Source organism: Monopterus albus, unplaced genomic scaffold (assembly GCF_001952655.1).
Source record: "Monopterus albus unplaced genomic scaffold, M_albus_1.0 scaffold441.1, whole genome shotgun sequence".
In the NCBI taxonomy this organism is placed as follows: domain Eukaryota; kingdom Metazoa; phylum Chordata; class Actinopteri; order Synbranchiformes; family Synbranchidae; genus Monopterus; species Monopterus albus.
This window is the reverse complement of record NW_018128321.1, coordinates 314684-333530: the sequence shown is the minus strand read 5'-3', so window position 1 is coordinate 333530 and position 18847 is coordinate 314684. Positions and strand designations below refer to the sequence as shown.

The following is an 18847-nucleotide window of genomic DNA, read 5'->3' as shown; positions in this document are numbered from 1 at the left end:
ATTTCAGCTATCAAAATGTTCAGCTCTTCAAGGACATTCATGCTTCTATTCAGAAGTTTTCTAAACTTCAAATTTTTAAAATATTTAGCTTTATTTTGAAAATCCTGCCCCATTCAAATGAATGGGAAAATTCTACTTCAACATACTTTCAGCTATCAATATGTTCAACTCTTCAAGGACAAACATGCGTCTCTTCAGAAGTTTTATAAACTTCATACTTTGAAATATTTAACTTTATTTTGAAAATATTGCCCCATTCAAATGAATGAGGAAATTCTACTTCAGCATACATTCAGGTACCAAATGTTCAGCTCTTCAAGGACATTCATGCTTCTATTCAGACGTTTTCAAAACTTTATACTTTTGAAATATTTAGCTTTAATTTGAAAGTTTTGCCCCATTTAAATGAATGGGAAAATTTTACTTCAGCATACATTCAGGTACTAAATGTTCAGCTCTTCAAGGACATTCATGCTTCTCTTCAGAATTTTTCTAAACTTCATACTCTTGAAATATTTAGCTTTATTTTGAAAATCTTGCTCCATTCAAATAAATGGGGAAATTCCAACTTCAGCATACTTTCAGCTAGCAAAAGCATTCAGGTGTCAAAATGTTCAGTATTTTCAGGGCGATTTTTGAGCACTCAGCATCCTTATGCATTTTCTTCAGAAAATGCAATTTTGTAGTTAAAAGAAGTATCTGCTGATGTGAACCACACCTTGCAAGAAAGACATCTCTGAAAACCTTTTCTTGGCAATATACCTGGTGCTAGTTTTGAGATAGCACACAGCAGGTCATAGTTGATGACTGGTGTAGCGTCCTGAGACTGTTCCCAGCCAACTGGAGGGGATGCAGGGGGGGAGATCAGGAACTGCTTCTCTGGCTTGGGAGGCTCCAGCCTAGGACTCCCTATGTGAACAGACTAGAAGAAAAAAAATGGCTTATGTGAGTTTTAGTGAGAAGTCATTTGAATAAAATACATTAGCCAACTTTGAATGAAGGTGTCTGAAAAAACTAAGCCCCAAAGTGCAGACATGGGAACTCCAGATTGTGACTCATTGTCAAGTTACCCACACTGACACACTTTGTGAATAACAACAGATGTTAAATTATTAGACTGGTATTCACTTAATATTTTGAAAAGATGAAAGAGTATTTGCTTGTCATACTTGTTCACTGGCTTTGCAATGACTACAGAGATGACTAAGTAACTAATCACCCACACTTTGCTGCCACCATCTGCTGGCTAACAGAGAAAGACCATGTTATTATTAACATGGGCTACAGGCAGGTTACAGATTTACTGTTGGCCATGTAACAGGAGTCTTAAATTACCAATACACTGGGTTAGAGAGGCTACAGCTATGTGTTAATTTACAGTAGATAAGATTTCACTAGATGGAGACCATGTGTAATAACACAGGTCAACATTCAATATCCATATTTTTATATAGTGTATACCATACACCAAACACTAACAAATAATCAATGCTAATACTGTATGCTAATAGATAGAGTGATAATATAGCATATGCTTTGAATTTCTTAGATATACACTGGGTTATAGGGGAGGCGACAGTGGTGCGGTGGTAGAGCAGCCATCTCCCAACCAGAAGGTTGAAGGTTCGAATCTCAGTGCTTGCAGTCCACGTGTTGAAGTGTCCTTGGGCAAGACACTGAACCCCCCCATTACCTCCGATGGTTAGAGCCATCAGTTGAGGTGGCGCCGCAGATGGCTGCCATCGGTTCTGTACCGGAAACAAATTCCTTGTGTGTAACATACTTGGCCAATAAAGGTGATTATCCTTATTATTATATACCAAGGCAGTGTTCTAAGCAGTCTGGACAGCATGTAGCAGATGACAGGATGCTCATCACAACCATAAGGGACTTGAGATTGACTTGGACTTGCAAACAATGACTTGTGAGCATCTCTGCAAAAGTGTTTAATATTAAATACCAGCACAGAACTTGGCTACACAGGCAGCTTGTTAAGCAAAATAAAAAACAGAAGTTATACTTTGTGTGCACCATTTAATTAAAGCAGCTGCTTCTAGTTAGTCGATTGAAAATTACTTTGCGCTAGCTCTAGCTAACAGAAGCTAACTGGCTAGATTTGTTATCAGCTGAGTTCTCAAATCAAGCATATGACTGGCTAAAAGGTGAAGGAGGGGTGATGACAATCCTGTTGTGAAAAGTGACATGAAAAATATATTTGCCTAAATTCTATTCATTTGATTATTTCATACTTAAATTTATTAACCACTTAATATTGAACTCTGTGGGGTTCCAAACAAAATGACAACCAAAGGTGAGTGAAAAAGGTTTCAACACATGGTGCAAACTGCCTTGGCTTTCCTCTGGCACAAGAGAGATTAAAGTGCCACACTGAATTCAGTGGACCCTTTTAGATCAATGCAGTAAGGATGAAAAAGATGAATTTCTAAGTCGTTACCTGGGCAAAGTAGAGTCTTATCTCTTTGCCACCAAAGTCAGTCTTATTCAGTCGCAGTCGTGCCTCAGCAGCAGCCACAGCATCACTGAAACTGATCCTGACCCGCCGGAAAGACTTGAAGTACTGAAACTGTACTTCTGGGTCAAAAGAATGGAACAAGGCCTCAAAGGTAGCCTGAAAAGAGAGAAGAAAAGGGGAGGAGACTGAAATGATGATAGGACCTCTCCTCCAGTTCCAACCAATTTGTTCCATTCAGCTCTTCTTTCTGTTCTCGTTTAAAAATACTAAACACTGTGAACCTGAGGCAACCGTAAAAAATGGTACAAGATTTCAAATCCCTAAGAATAAACTATAAAAATAGCCCCTGCTAAAAGACTATATTTCTTTACACTCAGGAAGCACATGAAGCCTGTGTGTATCTTGCAGAGAGGGAGAGCTATGGCCTCAATTTCATATGTCCAATTATTGTTATAAAAGCTAATCAAGGGAGAAAAAGGAACTAGATTGCTGACCTGAGGTACCATTTTCAAGAGTACACAACAGCGATGGCTAATCGAAGCCTATTAATAAACACTTGAGATGGCAACGTGTGAAATTATGAATACGTCATACAGTGGGTACGGAAAGTATTCAGACCCCCTTACATTTTTCCCTCTTTGTTATATTGCAGCCATATGCTAAAATCATTTAAGTTCATTTTTTTCCTCAATGTACACACAGCACCCCATATTGACAGAAAAACACCACATTTTTGACATTTTTGCAGATTTATTAAAAAAGAAAAACTGAAATATCACATGGTCATAAGTATTCAGACCCTTTGCTGTAACACTCATATATTTAACTTAGGTGCTGTCCATTTCTTCTGATCATCCCTGAGATGGTTCTACACCTTCATTTGAGTCCAGCTGTGTTTGATTATACTGACTGGACGTGATTAGGAAAGCCACACACCTGTCTATATAAGACCCTACAGCTCACAGTGCATGTCAGAGCAAATGAGAATCATGAGGTCAAAGGAACTGCCTGAAGAGCTCAGAGACACAATTGTGGCAAGGCACAGATCTGGCCAAGGTTACAAAAAAAAATTTCTGCTGCACTTAAGGTGCCTAAGAGCACAGTGGCCTCCATAATCCTTAAATGGAAGACGTTTGGGACGACCAGAACCCTTCCTAGAGCTGGCCGTCCGGCCAAACTGAGCTATCAGGGGAGAAGAGCCTTGGTGAGAGAGGTACAGAAGAACCCAAAGATGACTGTGGCTGAGCTCCAGAGATGCAGTCGGGAGATGGGAGAAAGTTGTAAAAAGTCAACCATCACTGCAGCCCTCCACCAGTCGGGGCTTTAGGGCAGAGTGCCCCGACAGAAGCCTCTCCTCAGTGCAAGACACATGAAAGCCTGCATGGAGTTTGCTAAAAAACACCTGAAGGACTCCAAGATGGTGAGAAATAAGATTCTCTGGTCTGATGAGACCAAGATAGAACTTTTTGGCCTTAATGCTAAGCGGTATGTGTGGAGAAAACCAGGCACTGCTCATCACCTGTCCAATACAGTCCCAACAGTGAAGCATGGTGGTGGCAGCATCATGCTATAGGGGTGTTTTTCAGCTGCAGGGACAGGACGACTGGTTGCAATCGAGGGAAGGATGAATGCGGCCAAGTACAGGGATATCCTGGACGAAAACCTTCTCCAGAGTGCTCAGGACCTCAGACTGGGCCGAAGGTTCACCTTCCAACAAGACAACGACCCTAAGCACACAGCTAAAATAACGAAGGAGTGGCTTCACAACAACTCCGTGACTGTTCTTGAATGGCCCAGCCAAAGCCCCACAGCAAAGGGTCTGAATACTTATGACCATGTGATATTTCAGTTTTTCTTTTTTAATAAATCTGCAAAAATGTCAAAAATTCTGTGTTTTTCTGTCAATATGGGGTGCTGTGTGTACATTAATGAGGAAAAAAAATGAACTTAAATGATTTTAGCATATGGCTGCAATATAACAGAGTGAAAAATGTAAGGGGGTCTGAATACTTTCCGTACCCACTGTATGTACATACACACCAGTTGAGTTATCTAATAAAACACCTGGCCTTGCAGAAACCATCTATTAGGCCCATTAGGTCAGTGTGTAGACAACAAGACAAATCCTAAGTTGTTGCAGAACCCAGACATGTACCGAAGTGTAGGCTTTCCTGCATAATGATCATGTCTGCACAGCACAGCCACAAAATTACCCCATCTTAAATAATTGCCGTTTTCTCACTGTGGCTGCTTGATGCAAACAGCCCTTGTTACAACCTGTCATGTCTCATCCAACTAGTTCAAAAACATGATGCAGTTACAAATATTTTGGAAACACAATTGCTTGCTGTTCACAGTCAGATGAGAAGATGAATATCAGTTTCGTCTCCACATGGCCACTATAGAGAATGGAAAGGCATAAGGTCACGTTGACTTTGACCTTTGCGTAGTACATCCTTGAGTCCAAGTGGACGTTTAAGAAATTCCCTCAAGGAGTTCCTGAGATAATCGCTTTCATGAGAATAGGCCAGACGAACAACCCAAAAACATGCCTCAAGCAGGGGCTATCACCAGCTTGGAGGCATAAAACAGGAGGAATGTCTAGAGCAAATAGGGCTGCAACTTACTTATTTTGACTTGATTAGCCTCTCACCTTTGAAAAGTCCACAAAACAGCAATACCCATTATATTTCTGAGAGTGCACAATGACATCTTCCAGTGTTTGGCCAAACAATATTCTGTCGATAGACTGATTAATTAACCTACTAATGGTTTCAATTCTATAAATAACAAAAAGAACTGAAATTAATGGTGAGTTTACAGGGCTCTTGTCCTGATTGGTTAAATGGCAGTGTTCTCATGTCTCAACTATTAGTGTTACATGTATGATGTGTGAACATACACTCACTGGCTTAGAAATAAAACAGGGACTTCACTCCAGTGTTGTAGCCGAGTCAGGTCTCAAGTCCGAGTCAAGGCCTAGTCACTAAAAAACCCCGTTATCCAAGTCATTTTAGTGGTTGAAAATAAACAAGGTTCCAGAGGTAATATGTAATAGAACAGTATGTAGTTCATATTTAGATATTATTTGTACTAGTTGTGCAAGGATGTAAGGCTGCGCTAAGTGTGTACGGAAGCTTGATCTGTTTCTGGCACAGGCAAGAATATCTTGGGCTGTGTCCCCTTTGTTTAACCTATGGGTCAACATCCTGAGTGACTTCCTCCTCAGATAAGGAATGGATATACTGTAGCTGCAGCCTTATGTGAACTGTTCATGTGCTCTGTTCAGGTTTAGAAAAAGGAAATGTGCGCCAGGTCAATGCGACCTAGAAGTTCATGTACTGGACAGCTTAGACAATGCTCGGAAGAAGGTGTGTGTGGGTAGCTGGCATGGGACCGCGTCTTCATGGCTCAGGCCATGGAGGGCTGTGCAAGTGCGAGCAGATAAAAAGCTGGGTTAGAGCAGAGGAGGAGGGAGAGGAGACCATGCTAGCGTGAAAGGTGTACCGTAGACCCGGCCCCAGAGGGCCGGGGAGACTGACAACTGACTGTGGGTTGACAGAAAGACTGACTCGTGACCAACAACAACTGACTGGACTGACGCTTTTGACAATCTTCTTATTTAATGCTTTATCTATCACATTGCAGGAGGAGAGTCTCTGTTCTCTGTTTCCCCAACTACAAGATTATCTGTTTAAATACTACTCTATTCAGAATAATTGTAATATTAAATGATCTTTTAAATTGGGATGGTTTGTCTGAATTAATTTAGTTGGCATCACAAAGTCTACATTAAACACAATTGACGCAGCTCTCACCGCTTTAAATTTACTTAACATGTGTGACACAAGAACGAGTTCTCAAAATCTTATAACTTCAAATGTGTGCCATCATAAGTTAAAAGATTGAATGCATTTACCTCAGTGCAATCCTCCAAAACCTGACATTCAAATTTCAGTCATGGACTGTATAAATATGAACAATGCATCACCAATTCCCTGATCTAGGCAAAAGCGAAGCCAAAATATCAAGAATAATATTTGTTTTGTTGGGTTTTGATTTGGCTCATGTCACATCTGCCAACATGGAGGGGACGAGACTTATGACCTATACTGAAACCAGCCACTAGGAGGCCATCGAGTCAGTGGCCTCACTTCTGGGAGCTATCATGTTGCTGTCAATTCACTACTGATTTTAGATAAATTTCATATTTATTATAAAGGGTAAACAAAGATGTTTCTAATATTTTCTACCCCATTTATATCAGAGAGGGCTGACTAAATAACATAATACAACAACAGCATCGTGAATTATTGTATGTCCAACAAATGTTTACAATGTTCCTCTCTAAGCAGCTACTCCCTAAAGTGAACACTAGAATCTTTATGAAGGTAGCATTAATGGCAGGACTGTTGTATGAGATTACACTAGTTTTAGATAGATGGACCTCATAAACATTCCACAGGGTTAAGAATGATGAATGGTATACTTCTACAGTTAAAATATATGTCATCCCTGCCTAGATTCATCTATATGGATAAATAATTTCCATTCCTAAAAATACTATTGTAGCCACTATTTGTAGCCCATGTGGGCTGAACCCTAAAAACGACAAAGCACAGTTCTGAATAGACAACATTTTCAAAGAATCTTGTTGGCAAGGAGCACCAGAAGCAGACACCACTCTTACCTGTGCCTCAGGATGGTTGAACACTTCCTGGTTAGTCACTGAGGCGACCAGGCAGTAGTGGTTACTCTTGGTGGTCTTGATGTGCATGATGGGCGATCCCGAGAGCCAAAACCTTTTCCACCTGATACCTGAAGTCAGGGCACGACTGGATGCTGAAACAGACTTTAACGGTGGCGAGGACGATGATGATGATGATAAAGATGAGGAAGGGGGGAATCGGGAGGGTCGGAGAAGCGTTGCCTTCCCCAGGATGATAGGTGAGCAGGAAACAACAGATGCTCCCAGACAGGAAACAGTTTGGCTTTTTTCCAGCTCTGGCTCTGTACACGTGGACCTTCTTTTATCTTCACAGTGAACTGGGCCACAATGTTAGAGATACACTACCCTATATTAAAGTGACCTTAGTCAGCACCTCCTAACCCACATTCCAAGGTTATCTGATCAGTTTCTGCTGATCAGCTGCTGCAACACTCCATTAATATTCAGACTTTTCCTGCCTCCCTCAATTGGTTTCGGTGGAATAGCTCCGCAGCATCCTGCAAGCTGAAGGAATTTTCCAGATTTTTGGGTGTGGAGATCTGAAAATGTCATTCAGTCTCTTCAGAGCTCACCCTATCCCTCTGCTCTACAGCTGCTTAAATGAGCCCCTGCCAGCCGATGACGCATTACACAGTCCCCTCCCTCTCCTCATACTAGTCTCATTCATTTGCTCATTCACTGCAAACCAGTCGACTGTGGAAGAGGGAGGGGTGACCTGTTTGTTTCCCCGTCATATTGTTCTACTGACGGATACTAGCGACTGCTGACTAATCAAACAGAAAGAAAGCCAATGTGTGTGCATATGTGTACATGTAGAGAGGGAGAAATTGTGACTGGAAAAAAATGACATCACCAATGAGCACATTTCTGTTGCGTTAACAAAGAGACAAAAATCCTTTGTTGAATGTAACAATGAGCCTTTCACACATATACCAAAGACATCATTCGACTGTTGAGTGCATGAAGCAAGATGTGGAAAATATACGTCTTTGTAAATAAGGATGAGGCTGAGAGACAGAGGCAGACGAAGACAGAGCACAGCTGTTGGACAAATAAGGTAGAAAAAAGCAGAAGCAAACAGAGACATGACTGGTAGGAAGAGTGCAGAATGGAGGGATGAAGGGATAAAAAGCAAGAGGTGGAAGAAAAGCGGTGATCATGGAAACTATGCATTCTGATAGCATGCTTTTATGAGGTACTAACAGCAGAAGAAGCTTGAAGTGGAGGTATGGGGGTGAGTGCAGTTGGAAAAACAAGACCAGGCTATGCAGCCAATTGATGACCTGGGTATATTTTCTGTCACAAGTCAAAATATCTTCTTGAAAAAAGGGAGCTGGAGCACATCCCAGCATGCAGTGGGAGAAAAGCAGGGTACAGTGGACAGGCTGCCAGTGGGAATGTATTCCAATAGAGACCAGTATCTCCCCTTATACATGGCCAACATTCCACAGTTCAGCTACATAATGTGGTTGCAAACTCTGGAAAATTCCCGTAAATACGCTTGAACTAGAATTACCACTTAACAGTTGTATGCCTCTGCCAACCAGTCAAATTTACAAGAATGGGACGAACACTGGGTCACTGTGACCATTGACCACCAAAATCCAGAAGTGGGAAGTAACAAGTGAGTAATACGTGAATAAAATCATTTTCTAGAAATGTCACCATAGATGGGAACAACATGTGACCATGGTAATTGTACAAAACCCAAGACAAAGAAAGTATAGAATACAGTAAATATTAAAAATGCAATGACAAAATTACAAAAACTAGAGTAAAATGTATTTAGTTTTGATTTACTAAAACTAGGTTAAAACTAAAATGGTCAAAACTAACAAAAAGCAAAAATTTGACAAAATCATCCACTAGTTAAACGATCGCAGGTGGCGTCATTCTCTTGGACAGAAATATGGCATTAACCAATGAAACATGAGCAAACACACACTTCTGGCAGATTACTTTGTATCGTTAATGTGTATTTCTATTGTTTATTCTACAGTTTACCTTGCAATGCTCACAATGAGGAACAAATGACTGCCACCATGATAAAATCCTACCTTATAACATTATAAAACACTACTGATAAGCATTTGATTTGATGTGCCCAATAAGCCTTTAAACTCTGTAATCCTGTAAGACAAACTGGCCTTCCAGGATTGTATTTCACTGTAGGTGATATATTAAATTAATTATATTTTTAATTTTTTGTGTATGGTGCATAAAATGTCAAAATCATAAAAACTGAGTTATTACAATGTGCACAAAAGGTTATTTTTGGTCAAAATGTAATGTACATGATAGCTGGCTACATTTGTGGTGTCCAATTACCACTGTCCAGTAAACTGGGATGCAGCAGACAAGCTATAAGCAATCTACCATAAATTAGTAGCTTATTTAACAGTCACATCTATTTTAGCCATTTCTACTCAGTGTTTCTGTGCATAAAGTCCTAAAAATATTCTTAAAACCTGTTTACACAAACAAAAATGTCAATTAAATCTTTAAATCCCACAAAGACAAAATCATCCTAAAGTTCGCAGACAACACCGCAGTGATAGGTCACATCACTGGCAGGGACGAAGCAGCCTACAGGAGGGAGGTGGCCGGTCTGGTGTCATGGTGCGAGAACAATAATCTCAGCCTCAACACAGACAAGACAAAAGAGATGATAGTGGGCATGAATAAGGAGAGGAGATCTCATCAGCCACTGTTTATCTGGGGGCTCGAAGTGGAGAGGGTGAGCAGCTTCAAATACCTGGGCGTCCACATAAATGAGGACCTCACTTGGACATTCAACACCGCACAGCTGGTCAAGAAGGCCCAACAGCAGCTGTACTTCCTGAAGAGATTCAGTATGGCGCCTAGGATCCTTAGCAACTTGTACAGCTGCACTGTCGAGAGCATCCTGACCAGCTGCATCACCATCTGGTATGGCAGCACTACTGCTATGGACTGCAAGCACCTGCAAAAAGTGGTATGACTGTGGAGAAGATCACCAGGACTCCGCTGCCCTCTCTGCAGAGCATTTACCACCCCAGAGTGTGTAGGAAAGTTGCCTCCATCCTCAAGGACCCCAACAACTCCCAGCACGGACTGTTCATACCCCTGCCCTCTGGTCGGAGGCTCAGAAGTGTGAAATGCTGGACTTCTAGACTGAAAAACTCTTTGTCCGACTGCCATTAGACTCAGGATCTACCTCATGTAATTCCATCTGTACCGTTTACATACATATCTTGCACACTCACTGCAAGAGTATTTGCACTCCATGGCTCCCACATAGCATATATTCTCTCTGCATTATATTGTGTTCATATTGTGGCATTCATGTGGATAGCACAGTAAGAGTTTCATTGTACGGCGAAACACGTTACCTAATTGTTCATCCATCCATCCTTCTTAGTCGCTTCATCCGGGACCGGGTCAGTAGCCCAAGCAGAGCCTACCAGACTTCCCTCACCCCACACACCTCCTCTAGCTCCTTAGGAGGAACCCCAAGGTGTTCCCAGGCCAGCCGGGAGACATAGTCTCTCCAACGTGTCCTGAGTCTGCCCCGAGGCCTTCTCCCGGAGGGACATGCCCGGAATACCTCACCAGGGAGGTGTCCATGGGGCATCCCAAAGAGGTGCCCGAGCCACCTCAACTGGTTGCGCTCAACGAGGAGGAGCAGTGGCTCTACTCTGAGCTCCTCAGGGGTGACTGAGCCCCGCACCTTATCCCTAAGGGTGCGCCCAGCCACTCTCCGTAGGAAAGTCATTTCTGCCGCTTGTATCTACGATCGCGTTCTTTCGGTCATGATTCAAAGTTCATGGCCATAGGTGAGGGTAGGAACGTAGATCGACCGGTAGATTGAGAGCTTCGTCTTATGACTCAGCTCCTTCTTCACCACAATGGACTGGTACAGAGACCGCATTATTGCGGACGCTGCACCGTTCCGTTTGTCAACCTGCCGCTCCATTTTTCCCTCACTCATGAACAAGACCCCAAGATACTTAAACTCCTCCACTTGAGGGAGCTGCCCGCACCCAACCCTGAGAGGGCAATCCACCTTTTTCTGACTGAGAACCATGGCCTCAGATTTGGAGGTGCTAATTCTCATCCCTGCCACTTCACACTCGGCTGCAAACCCCTCCAGTGCACGCTGTAGGTCTTGAACTGATGAAGCCAACAGAACCACATCATCCGCAAAGAGCAGAGATGAGATTCTGCAGTCGCCAAAACAGACACCCTCCATTACCTGGCTGCGTCTAGAAATTCTGTCCATAAAAATAATGAACAGCTAACTGTGCATATGACAGATAAATACTTTGACCTTGAAATCATCCATCCATCACAAATCCCAGCGGACATTAGTGTAGTGGTTTAAGTTACATGTTAATATGGATTATATAATAGAATAGTGGTTATGGGTTCATTAAGTTCATGTGAGCTGAACAATGAGCTTATATAAGTTGGCCAAGATGTTTCCTGTTTTTGAGTACATCTCAGGGTGTTATCTCCTAAAACTGGAGACCGGAAGCTAAGTTCAGAATTTGACGTAACAGCCTAAGGAAAGCTGCGGATAAAAGAGTGAGCCTGAAGGGGTTTTAAGGCAGAGGAAGAAGAGGGGATGAGAATGCTACCGTTAAAAGTGTACCGTAGACCCGGCCCCGGGGGCCGGGGTGAACGCTGACTGACTGTGGGTTGACAGAAAGACTGACTGACGGTACCTCGTGACCAACAACAACTGACTGGACTGAATGGCGCTTTTGACAATCTTCTTATTTAATACTTTATCTATCTCACGGGAGGAGATTTTTTCAATCTGAACCATCAATATAACACAGGAACAGGCTACCCATTGACCTGCTCTTTGGACTCTGAGAAGGAAACTGAAGCAACTGAAGAAACCTAACCCTAGGATCTTCTGACTCTAAGGTGACAGGCAGCACAGACTGCAGTGTCCCACTGGGTCTATTTAGAAGTTGGTCTGGTTGGAAAATGCCCATCCCAAACTATTATGTGGCATCTACTGCAACTGTGAGGACCAAACCTTTTTAAACACTTTCATTGTGGGGACTCAGCCTTCCTTGTGGGGACCAGATGCTGACACACACCAGGTAAGTCACTAAACTGACTTGGTTGAAGGTTAGGCACACAGTAGTTATGGTTAAGGCTCAGATAAGCATCCAGAAAATGAATGTAAGTTAATGTAAAGGCTCCACAAAGAATAAAAACAAACGTGCATGTGTGCAGAATGGAAAATAAAGTGAAAGCCTCCTAGCAAAACGGACGCTGTCATGCAAGTGTTGTTTGTTGATGTTCAACATTACTGAGTGAGTATGTGCATGTAGGTGCTAATCATCTCCAGACCTCAACCCTGCTGTGGCCACTCTATGAGTGGATGTGCACACCCAGCACTGCAGTTTTTCCATCCTGATGTTGTTTCATCTTCCCTTTTTTTTCATTCCCCCACTAGAGAGACAGGCAGTCCACACACACACACACACACACACACACACACACACACACATAAAGACAGGTGTGCACATGCCACAAAACACACATGCACATAGGAACAAATCTTAGGACAAATCTGACTGGATCCAGTTCTGTTACTATTCAGCTGCTACATTAGTTCTGAACCATGCTCTTCTTTCCAGTGCAAAGGTGAAACTTTTTAAAAACCAAATCATGTCTAGACTATGGCTCAGCACCGTGTTTCCATGTTCTTTCCCCACTCTGACCAAAATCCTCATTTGTATTTTTAGGTGGGTTCCAGTTCCTACATGTAAAATTCCAATGACACAATAGTTATTTTTCAACTCCCAGATCTGAACAGTTATGTGATCTGTCTTACCACAAATCCCACTTTCACTGAGACAGGAATTATGTTATGGGAAAAACTGATTTTACTGACAGGTCTCCTTGTGGCTTTAACAAAAATTCCATAACTGAGCAGGGAAAAAAGCTTGGAGCTTGATGACATGCGCCGATTCCAGCTCTACCACTAAATATAGCGACAATTTCAAAATAACCACAGATCTCCCACTCACAAATCAACAACAATTAACACAGATTTTGGCTTTTGGCCTAAAACCTGTCTGCTTCAGGTCACCTGGTAAATTTGGTTTTCACAATTTTTGCAGGATTGTTGTTTCTTATCCGTTCATGTTTAACCTCATCGTGTTGTGCAAGAAAACTAATGCTAATCACTGTGCTGAAAACTGTAGTCGCACATATTTAATCTGGATTTTTATTAAAATAATGGGACATTAACAAGTTCATGCTCATTTAGCAGGTGTTACTCTTATTGACATTTTACTCAGAGGTTTTATTGAACGTACAGAGAGCTTAGATGCTGTCAACTTGAGTAATGTTTCACGTTTCACTTCTTCCGATGTGAACAAACGATGCTCGCACTGTACAGCGCTGAAGGGGTGCGCTGGATTTATAACAAGACAAAACAAGCGCATCATTGTGAAACAGAGTGTGGCACAATAATTGTTTTAGCTTGATTATTCTATTTTCATAAACTCTGGAAACTAAAATGGGAATTTAAGATAAAATTCAATTAATAACCCAGCCTTAATGCGATGGACATTGTGACAGCTCCCAGATGTAAAGCCACCTAGAGTCGATTGCCCCCAGGTGGCTGGTTGCAGTATAGGTCATAAATCCTACCTACTCCATGTTTATAGATGGGACATGAGTGAAAATAAAAACTCAAAGTACAAATCAAATGTATTTTCCCCAGAGGTGACTTCTGTGGTTTTTCGTAGATATTATCATGCTGATCTGTAAAGAAGTGGTCATTTCTCTGGTAATCAACACCATCATCCAGGACATCCTCAACTCCAAACTGACCCAGCTCACTGTTCCTGCCCCCACCTGTCAATGGATCACCAGCTTTCTGACTGACAAGAAGCAGCAGGTGAGGCTGGGGAAAACCACATCCAGCACTTGGACAGGTGCCCCCCCAAAGATGTGTGCTCTCCCCCTCTACTGTTTTCACTCTATAACAACGACTGCACCTCGAAGGACCCCTCTGTTAAGCTCCTTAAGTTTGCTGATGACAACGGTCATTGGTCTTATCCGAGACGGTGACGAGTCAGCCTACAGACGGGAGGTTGAGTAGCTAGTCCTATGGTGTAGTCACAACAACCTAGAGCTGAACACACTCAAAACAGTGGAGATGACAGTGGACTTCAGGATATGCCCCCCCACCTTACCCCCACTCACCATACTTTGCAGCACTGTATCAGCAGTAAAGACCTTCAAGTTTCTGGGCTCCACTATCTCCCAGGGCTTGAAGTGGACGTCCAACATCAGGACCATCATCAAGAAGGCACAGCAGAGGATACACTTCCTGCGCCAGCTCAGGAAGGTAGACCTGCCCCAGCAGCTGCTGATACAGTTCTACAGAGGAATCATCAAGTCTGTTCTCTGCACCTCCGTCACTGTCTGGTTTGGCTCAGCAACCAAACAGGACAGGAACAGACTCCAGCAAACAGTCAGGTCTGCAGAAAAGATCATCGATACAAGCCTGCTCTCCATGAAGGACCTGTACACCTCACGGGTCAAAAGGAGGGCAGAGAAGATTTCTGCAGACCCCTCACACCCTGGGCATAATGTTTGAACTCCTCCCCTCTGGAAGGCATTACAGGTCACTGTACACCAAGACAACCAGGCACAAGGACAGTTTCTCCCCCTGGCTGTCACTCTAATGAACACTTGGCCCATGACAGCATGTCTGGACCATAAACTCTCAGTGTAATACCTGTAAATATACGATATATAAGATTCGTTGAACCCAGACCTGCGTGTGTGTGTGTGTGTGTATATATATATATATATGTACAGTCTTATGCAAAAGTTTAGGCACCCCTTGATAAATAACAGATTTTGGTGATTTTTTATTTGAACAGATGTTAACACAGTTTCTCTTGGAAATGGAAAAAATGCACAATATTTTCTGCAAACAGTGATGCATAGTTACTTCTTATGCCATAAATTGAACAAAAATAAAAAATAAAAACATGATTATGGCATGGTGCAAAAGTTTGGGCACCCTAAGAGTTCCAGAGTCTCAAAGTCTCTCACAAGGTATCAGACCTTAATCAGCTCGTTAGATCTGATGCACAGCAACAGCTGTCATTGGTAAATGCCAATTTCAAAGCTGTACAAATACTTTGACTCTTCAAACATTGGGCACACACTTGCGGACACCCAGCAACCATGGGTTCCTCTAAGCAGCTGTGTAAGACCCTGAAAATGAAAGTTATTGATGCCCACAATGCAGGAGAAGGCTACAAGAAGATAGCAAAGCGTTGTCAGCTTGCAGTTTCCACAGTAAGAAATGTAATTAAGAGATGGCAGATCAGGGGAACTGTGGAGGTCAAGATGAGATCTGGAAGACCAAGAAAACTCTCGGACAGAACTGCTCGTATGCTGGTCAGAAAGACAAATCAAAACCCCCATTTGACTGCAAAAAACCTGCAGGAAGATTTAGCAGACTCAGGAGTGGTGGTGCACCGTTCCACTGTGCAGCGATGCTTGCACAGACAAGGCCTTCATGGAAGAGTCAGCAGAAGAAAACCGTATCTGCGTCCCCATCATAAAATCCAACGTCTGAAGTATGCAACAGGACATCTACAGAAGCCCGATGCGTTTTGGAAACAAGTGCTGTGGACTGATGAAGTTAAAATAGAACTCTTTGGACACAATCAGCAAAGGCATGTTTGGAGAAAAAAAGGAGCAGCATTTCATGAAAAGAACACCTTGCCAACTATTAAGCATGGGGGTGGATCTATCATGCTCTGGGGTTGTGTTGCAGCCAGTGGCACAGGAAACATTGCACGGGTGGAGGGAAGAATGGATTCCACTAAATACCAGCAAATTCTGGAAGCAAACATCACACCATCTGTAAAAAAGCTGAAGCTGAAAAGAGGATGGCTTCTACAACAGGACAATGATCCTAAACATACCTCGAAATCCACTATGGAATACCTCAAGAGACGCAGGCTGAAGGTTTTGGAATGGCCATCACAGTCCCCTGATTTAAACATCATTGAAAATTTGTGGGTAGATCTTAAAAGAGCTGTGCATGCAAGACGACCAAAGAATATTACAGAACTAGAAGCCTTTTGCAAGGAAGAATGGGAGAAGATCCCAAGTACAAGAATTGAAAGACTTTTAGCTGGCTATGAAAAGCGTTTGCAAGCTGTGATATCTGCCAGAGGAGGTGTTACTAAGTACTACAGGTCTATTTATAAGTACTTTAATCTTACCTTTTTTTTAAAATCTCTTTTCCTAATACACATTCCCTTGCTTGTTGACATGTATGTACACACTGAGAGCTGTTGTAGCAGAATCAAATTCCTCGTGTATCCGACACACCTGGCCAATAAAGCAGATTCTGATTCTGACTTAATAAGTTTGATAATAAAAAAGGGGTGTATTCAGATGCTTTGACAGCTTTGATTGTCAGTCTGATGCCATCACTCCACTGACCAAAATCTGGTTGCAAAAAGGCAAGATGGCAGCCTCTATATTCAGGCTATTTTGGCTTAACTTATCGGAGGGATGTGGTGATGCGATGTCCACTGCACATACTATCAGTGCTTGAACCAAACTTCACTTGGATAAAGAATGAATAAACCTATTTAAGTCCTCATGAAGAACAATGAAAGCATCCATCCATCTATTACCTATACTGCTTATCTTGTGTTTTCTGTTCGCAGATGTCTTCCTTCATATGTGTAAATGATCCTCGCCATCTTAACATAAGATCATTCCACTGACCAAATCAAAACAACAGTTTCCATCAATTCAAGAACTCACACACCGTCTGTGGAATATTTTGCCACATGAAGCAACTGACCCTCAGACCATTGCAGATGCCCAGCCCAAAGCTGCAGGATCATAGAAGGGAAAGAAAACAAATAATTTCTTCACCTGTGCACCTCTGCTCTGTTGCTTTTCCTTTTCCATCAACATCAGCAAACCCTTATAGTACACCACCAAACACTGCTTCCTGTCACTGCTCTGTGTATGCGTGCAGCTGCTAAACTACCTGAGTGTGCACCAGCACTTAGTTGTGTTTGTATGCAGGTATGTATAAGCTATGAGTATGTTTGTCAGGGCCCACAGAATCTCTCCACAGGTTAGCCCTGAAATAAAAGGGGGCTTTTCTTAAGCAGTGCCTTCAAGATTGTATGTGAAGAGATTACCGAAACCAAGAAAAGATTCAGTGTTGCTCCTGACTGTTAACACCTCAACAAACATGCACACAGAAACAAACACCTGAGCGAGCCAACTTAGTGTCAGTTCAAACCTCCATTCCCACTGCTATAATCAATCTGCCATGATTTTGGACTCTTCTGAAGACTGGGTTAATAGATTAAAAGATAAAGACGAACGCCTTTGTAGAAGTAACAACCAGACATGGATGTCAGTTTTCATCAAATTGATACAAAAAGCTTTTAAATCCAGTGTCACCATAAAGTACAGATGGTTTAATACTAAAACAGAAATGGTGTGACATAAAAATCTCTGATAGACAAGTTGCTCACAATCCAATCAGAGGCCACCTGACTGGGCACTAAGGCCGATGAACAAATGGACATGTTTTATGCAGGCATATATGGTCATTCTTGACGGGCAACTTCACACCCATAATAACGTATTTCACCAATACAAGCCGCATGCATCTAGTACAACAAAACATTCGCAGCGTAATAAAACGACAACGTTCTAAGATGGAACACCTTGCACACAACACCATTTTACTCTTACCTTCAGACTGCCTTCATTAAACAAATCCTCCGGCACTTTGCAGGCTACCAGTGCGTTAGGTAAATCGGTAAACTGGACACCTACTGTCTCTTCCTCTTCGGCGCCATTCTCCATCTGCTGCATCACGACTGACTGTTATCTAAACAGTTGAAAACACAAAAACAAAACAACTTCTGCATAGCAGAAACCAACACAGCAGAACAATACTTAACGCTAGTTGGCTAACAGCACTATCTGTGCCTTTTTAGCTGTTATAGTTAAGGTAGTGGCTAACAGTGTGCTTCCTGCCTTACACACCAATACAGCTATAGACGTTATTTGATTGTAATGTGGAGTTAAACAGCTCTTTCTATGGTTATTTCCTCCAGCAGTAAACAGAAGTATGCTAACAAGCTGGAAAGCTAGCAAGTTATGCTAACCAAGAAATTGAAGTGATAATGTTAAACAAGCGGGCAGTTAGTGAAGTTAGTTAGGCTTACTTAGCGAAGGAAGTCGTTTGGCAGTAGGCACTGTCTTAAACTGAAACAACGCAGTACTGTCTAATCTTAACTGCAAATACACCTTTTGAATATTGTTAATACTAGCATTACACAAAGGATAAAGGAAATTACGTAAAGTAGCTGCTTCTTCTTCGTTTTATTGGCGAATTGCCACTATAAGGAGCTTTATCGCCATCGACTGTTGCTTTACATTATTCTTAAATTCTTAATATGAGTCCGGTTTCTTGCAGATAAATAAACCCAGTTATTTTTTAAGACACTTGCCCATTAGTCCCAATAAAATCGACAGCTGATTTTTTGTTTTTCTTCTTCGGCTGGCGTTTGCCAGTTGCTTAACTGGTGTATTACCGGTGTTCTGCCAATTCTTCATAC

At 42.1% G+C, this 18847-nt stretch overlaps 1 protein-coding gene across 4 annotated transcripts in view; it reads right to left on the bottom strand.

The window, feature by feature from the left end:
• The window catches only part of rcan1b (regulator of calcineurin 1b), a 23678-nt gene extending 4915 nt beyond the window's left edge, over positions 1-18763 (bottom strand). The window contains exons 1-4 of one of the 4 annotated variants that reach the window (XM_020587167.1): positions 18740-18763; positions 17976-18114; positions 2456-2629; positions 763-922 (exon numbers count right to left, since the gene is read on the bottom strand). In XM_020587167.1, the coding sequence (XP_020442823.1) occupies positions 763-922; positions 2456-2629; positions 17976-18098 (457 nt within the window). In that variant the 5' untranslated portion in view covers positions 18099-18114; positions 18740-18763. The other 3 variants (XM_020587166.1, XM_020587165.1, XM_020587168.1) reach the window with 3 other exon arrangements.
• Positions 18764-18847: the final 84 nt, after the last annotated feature.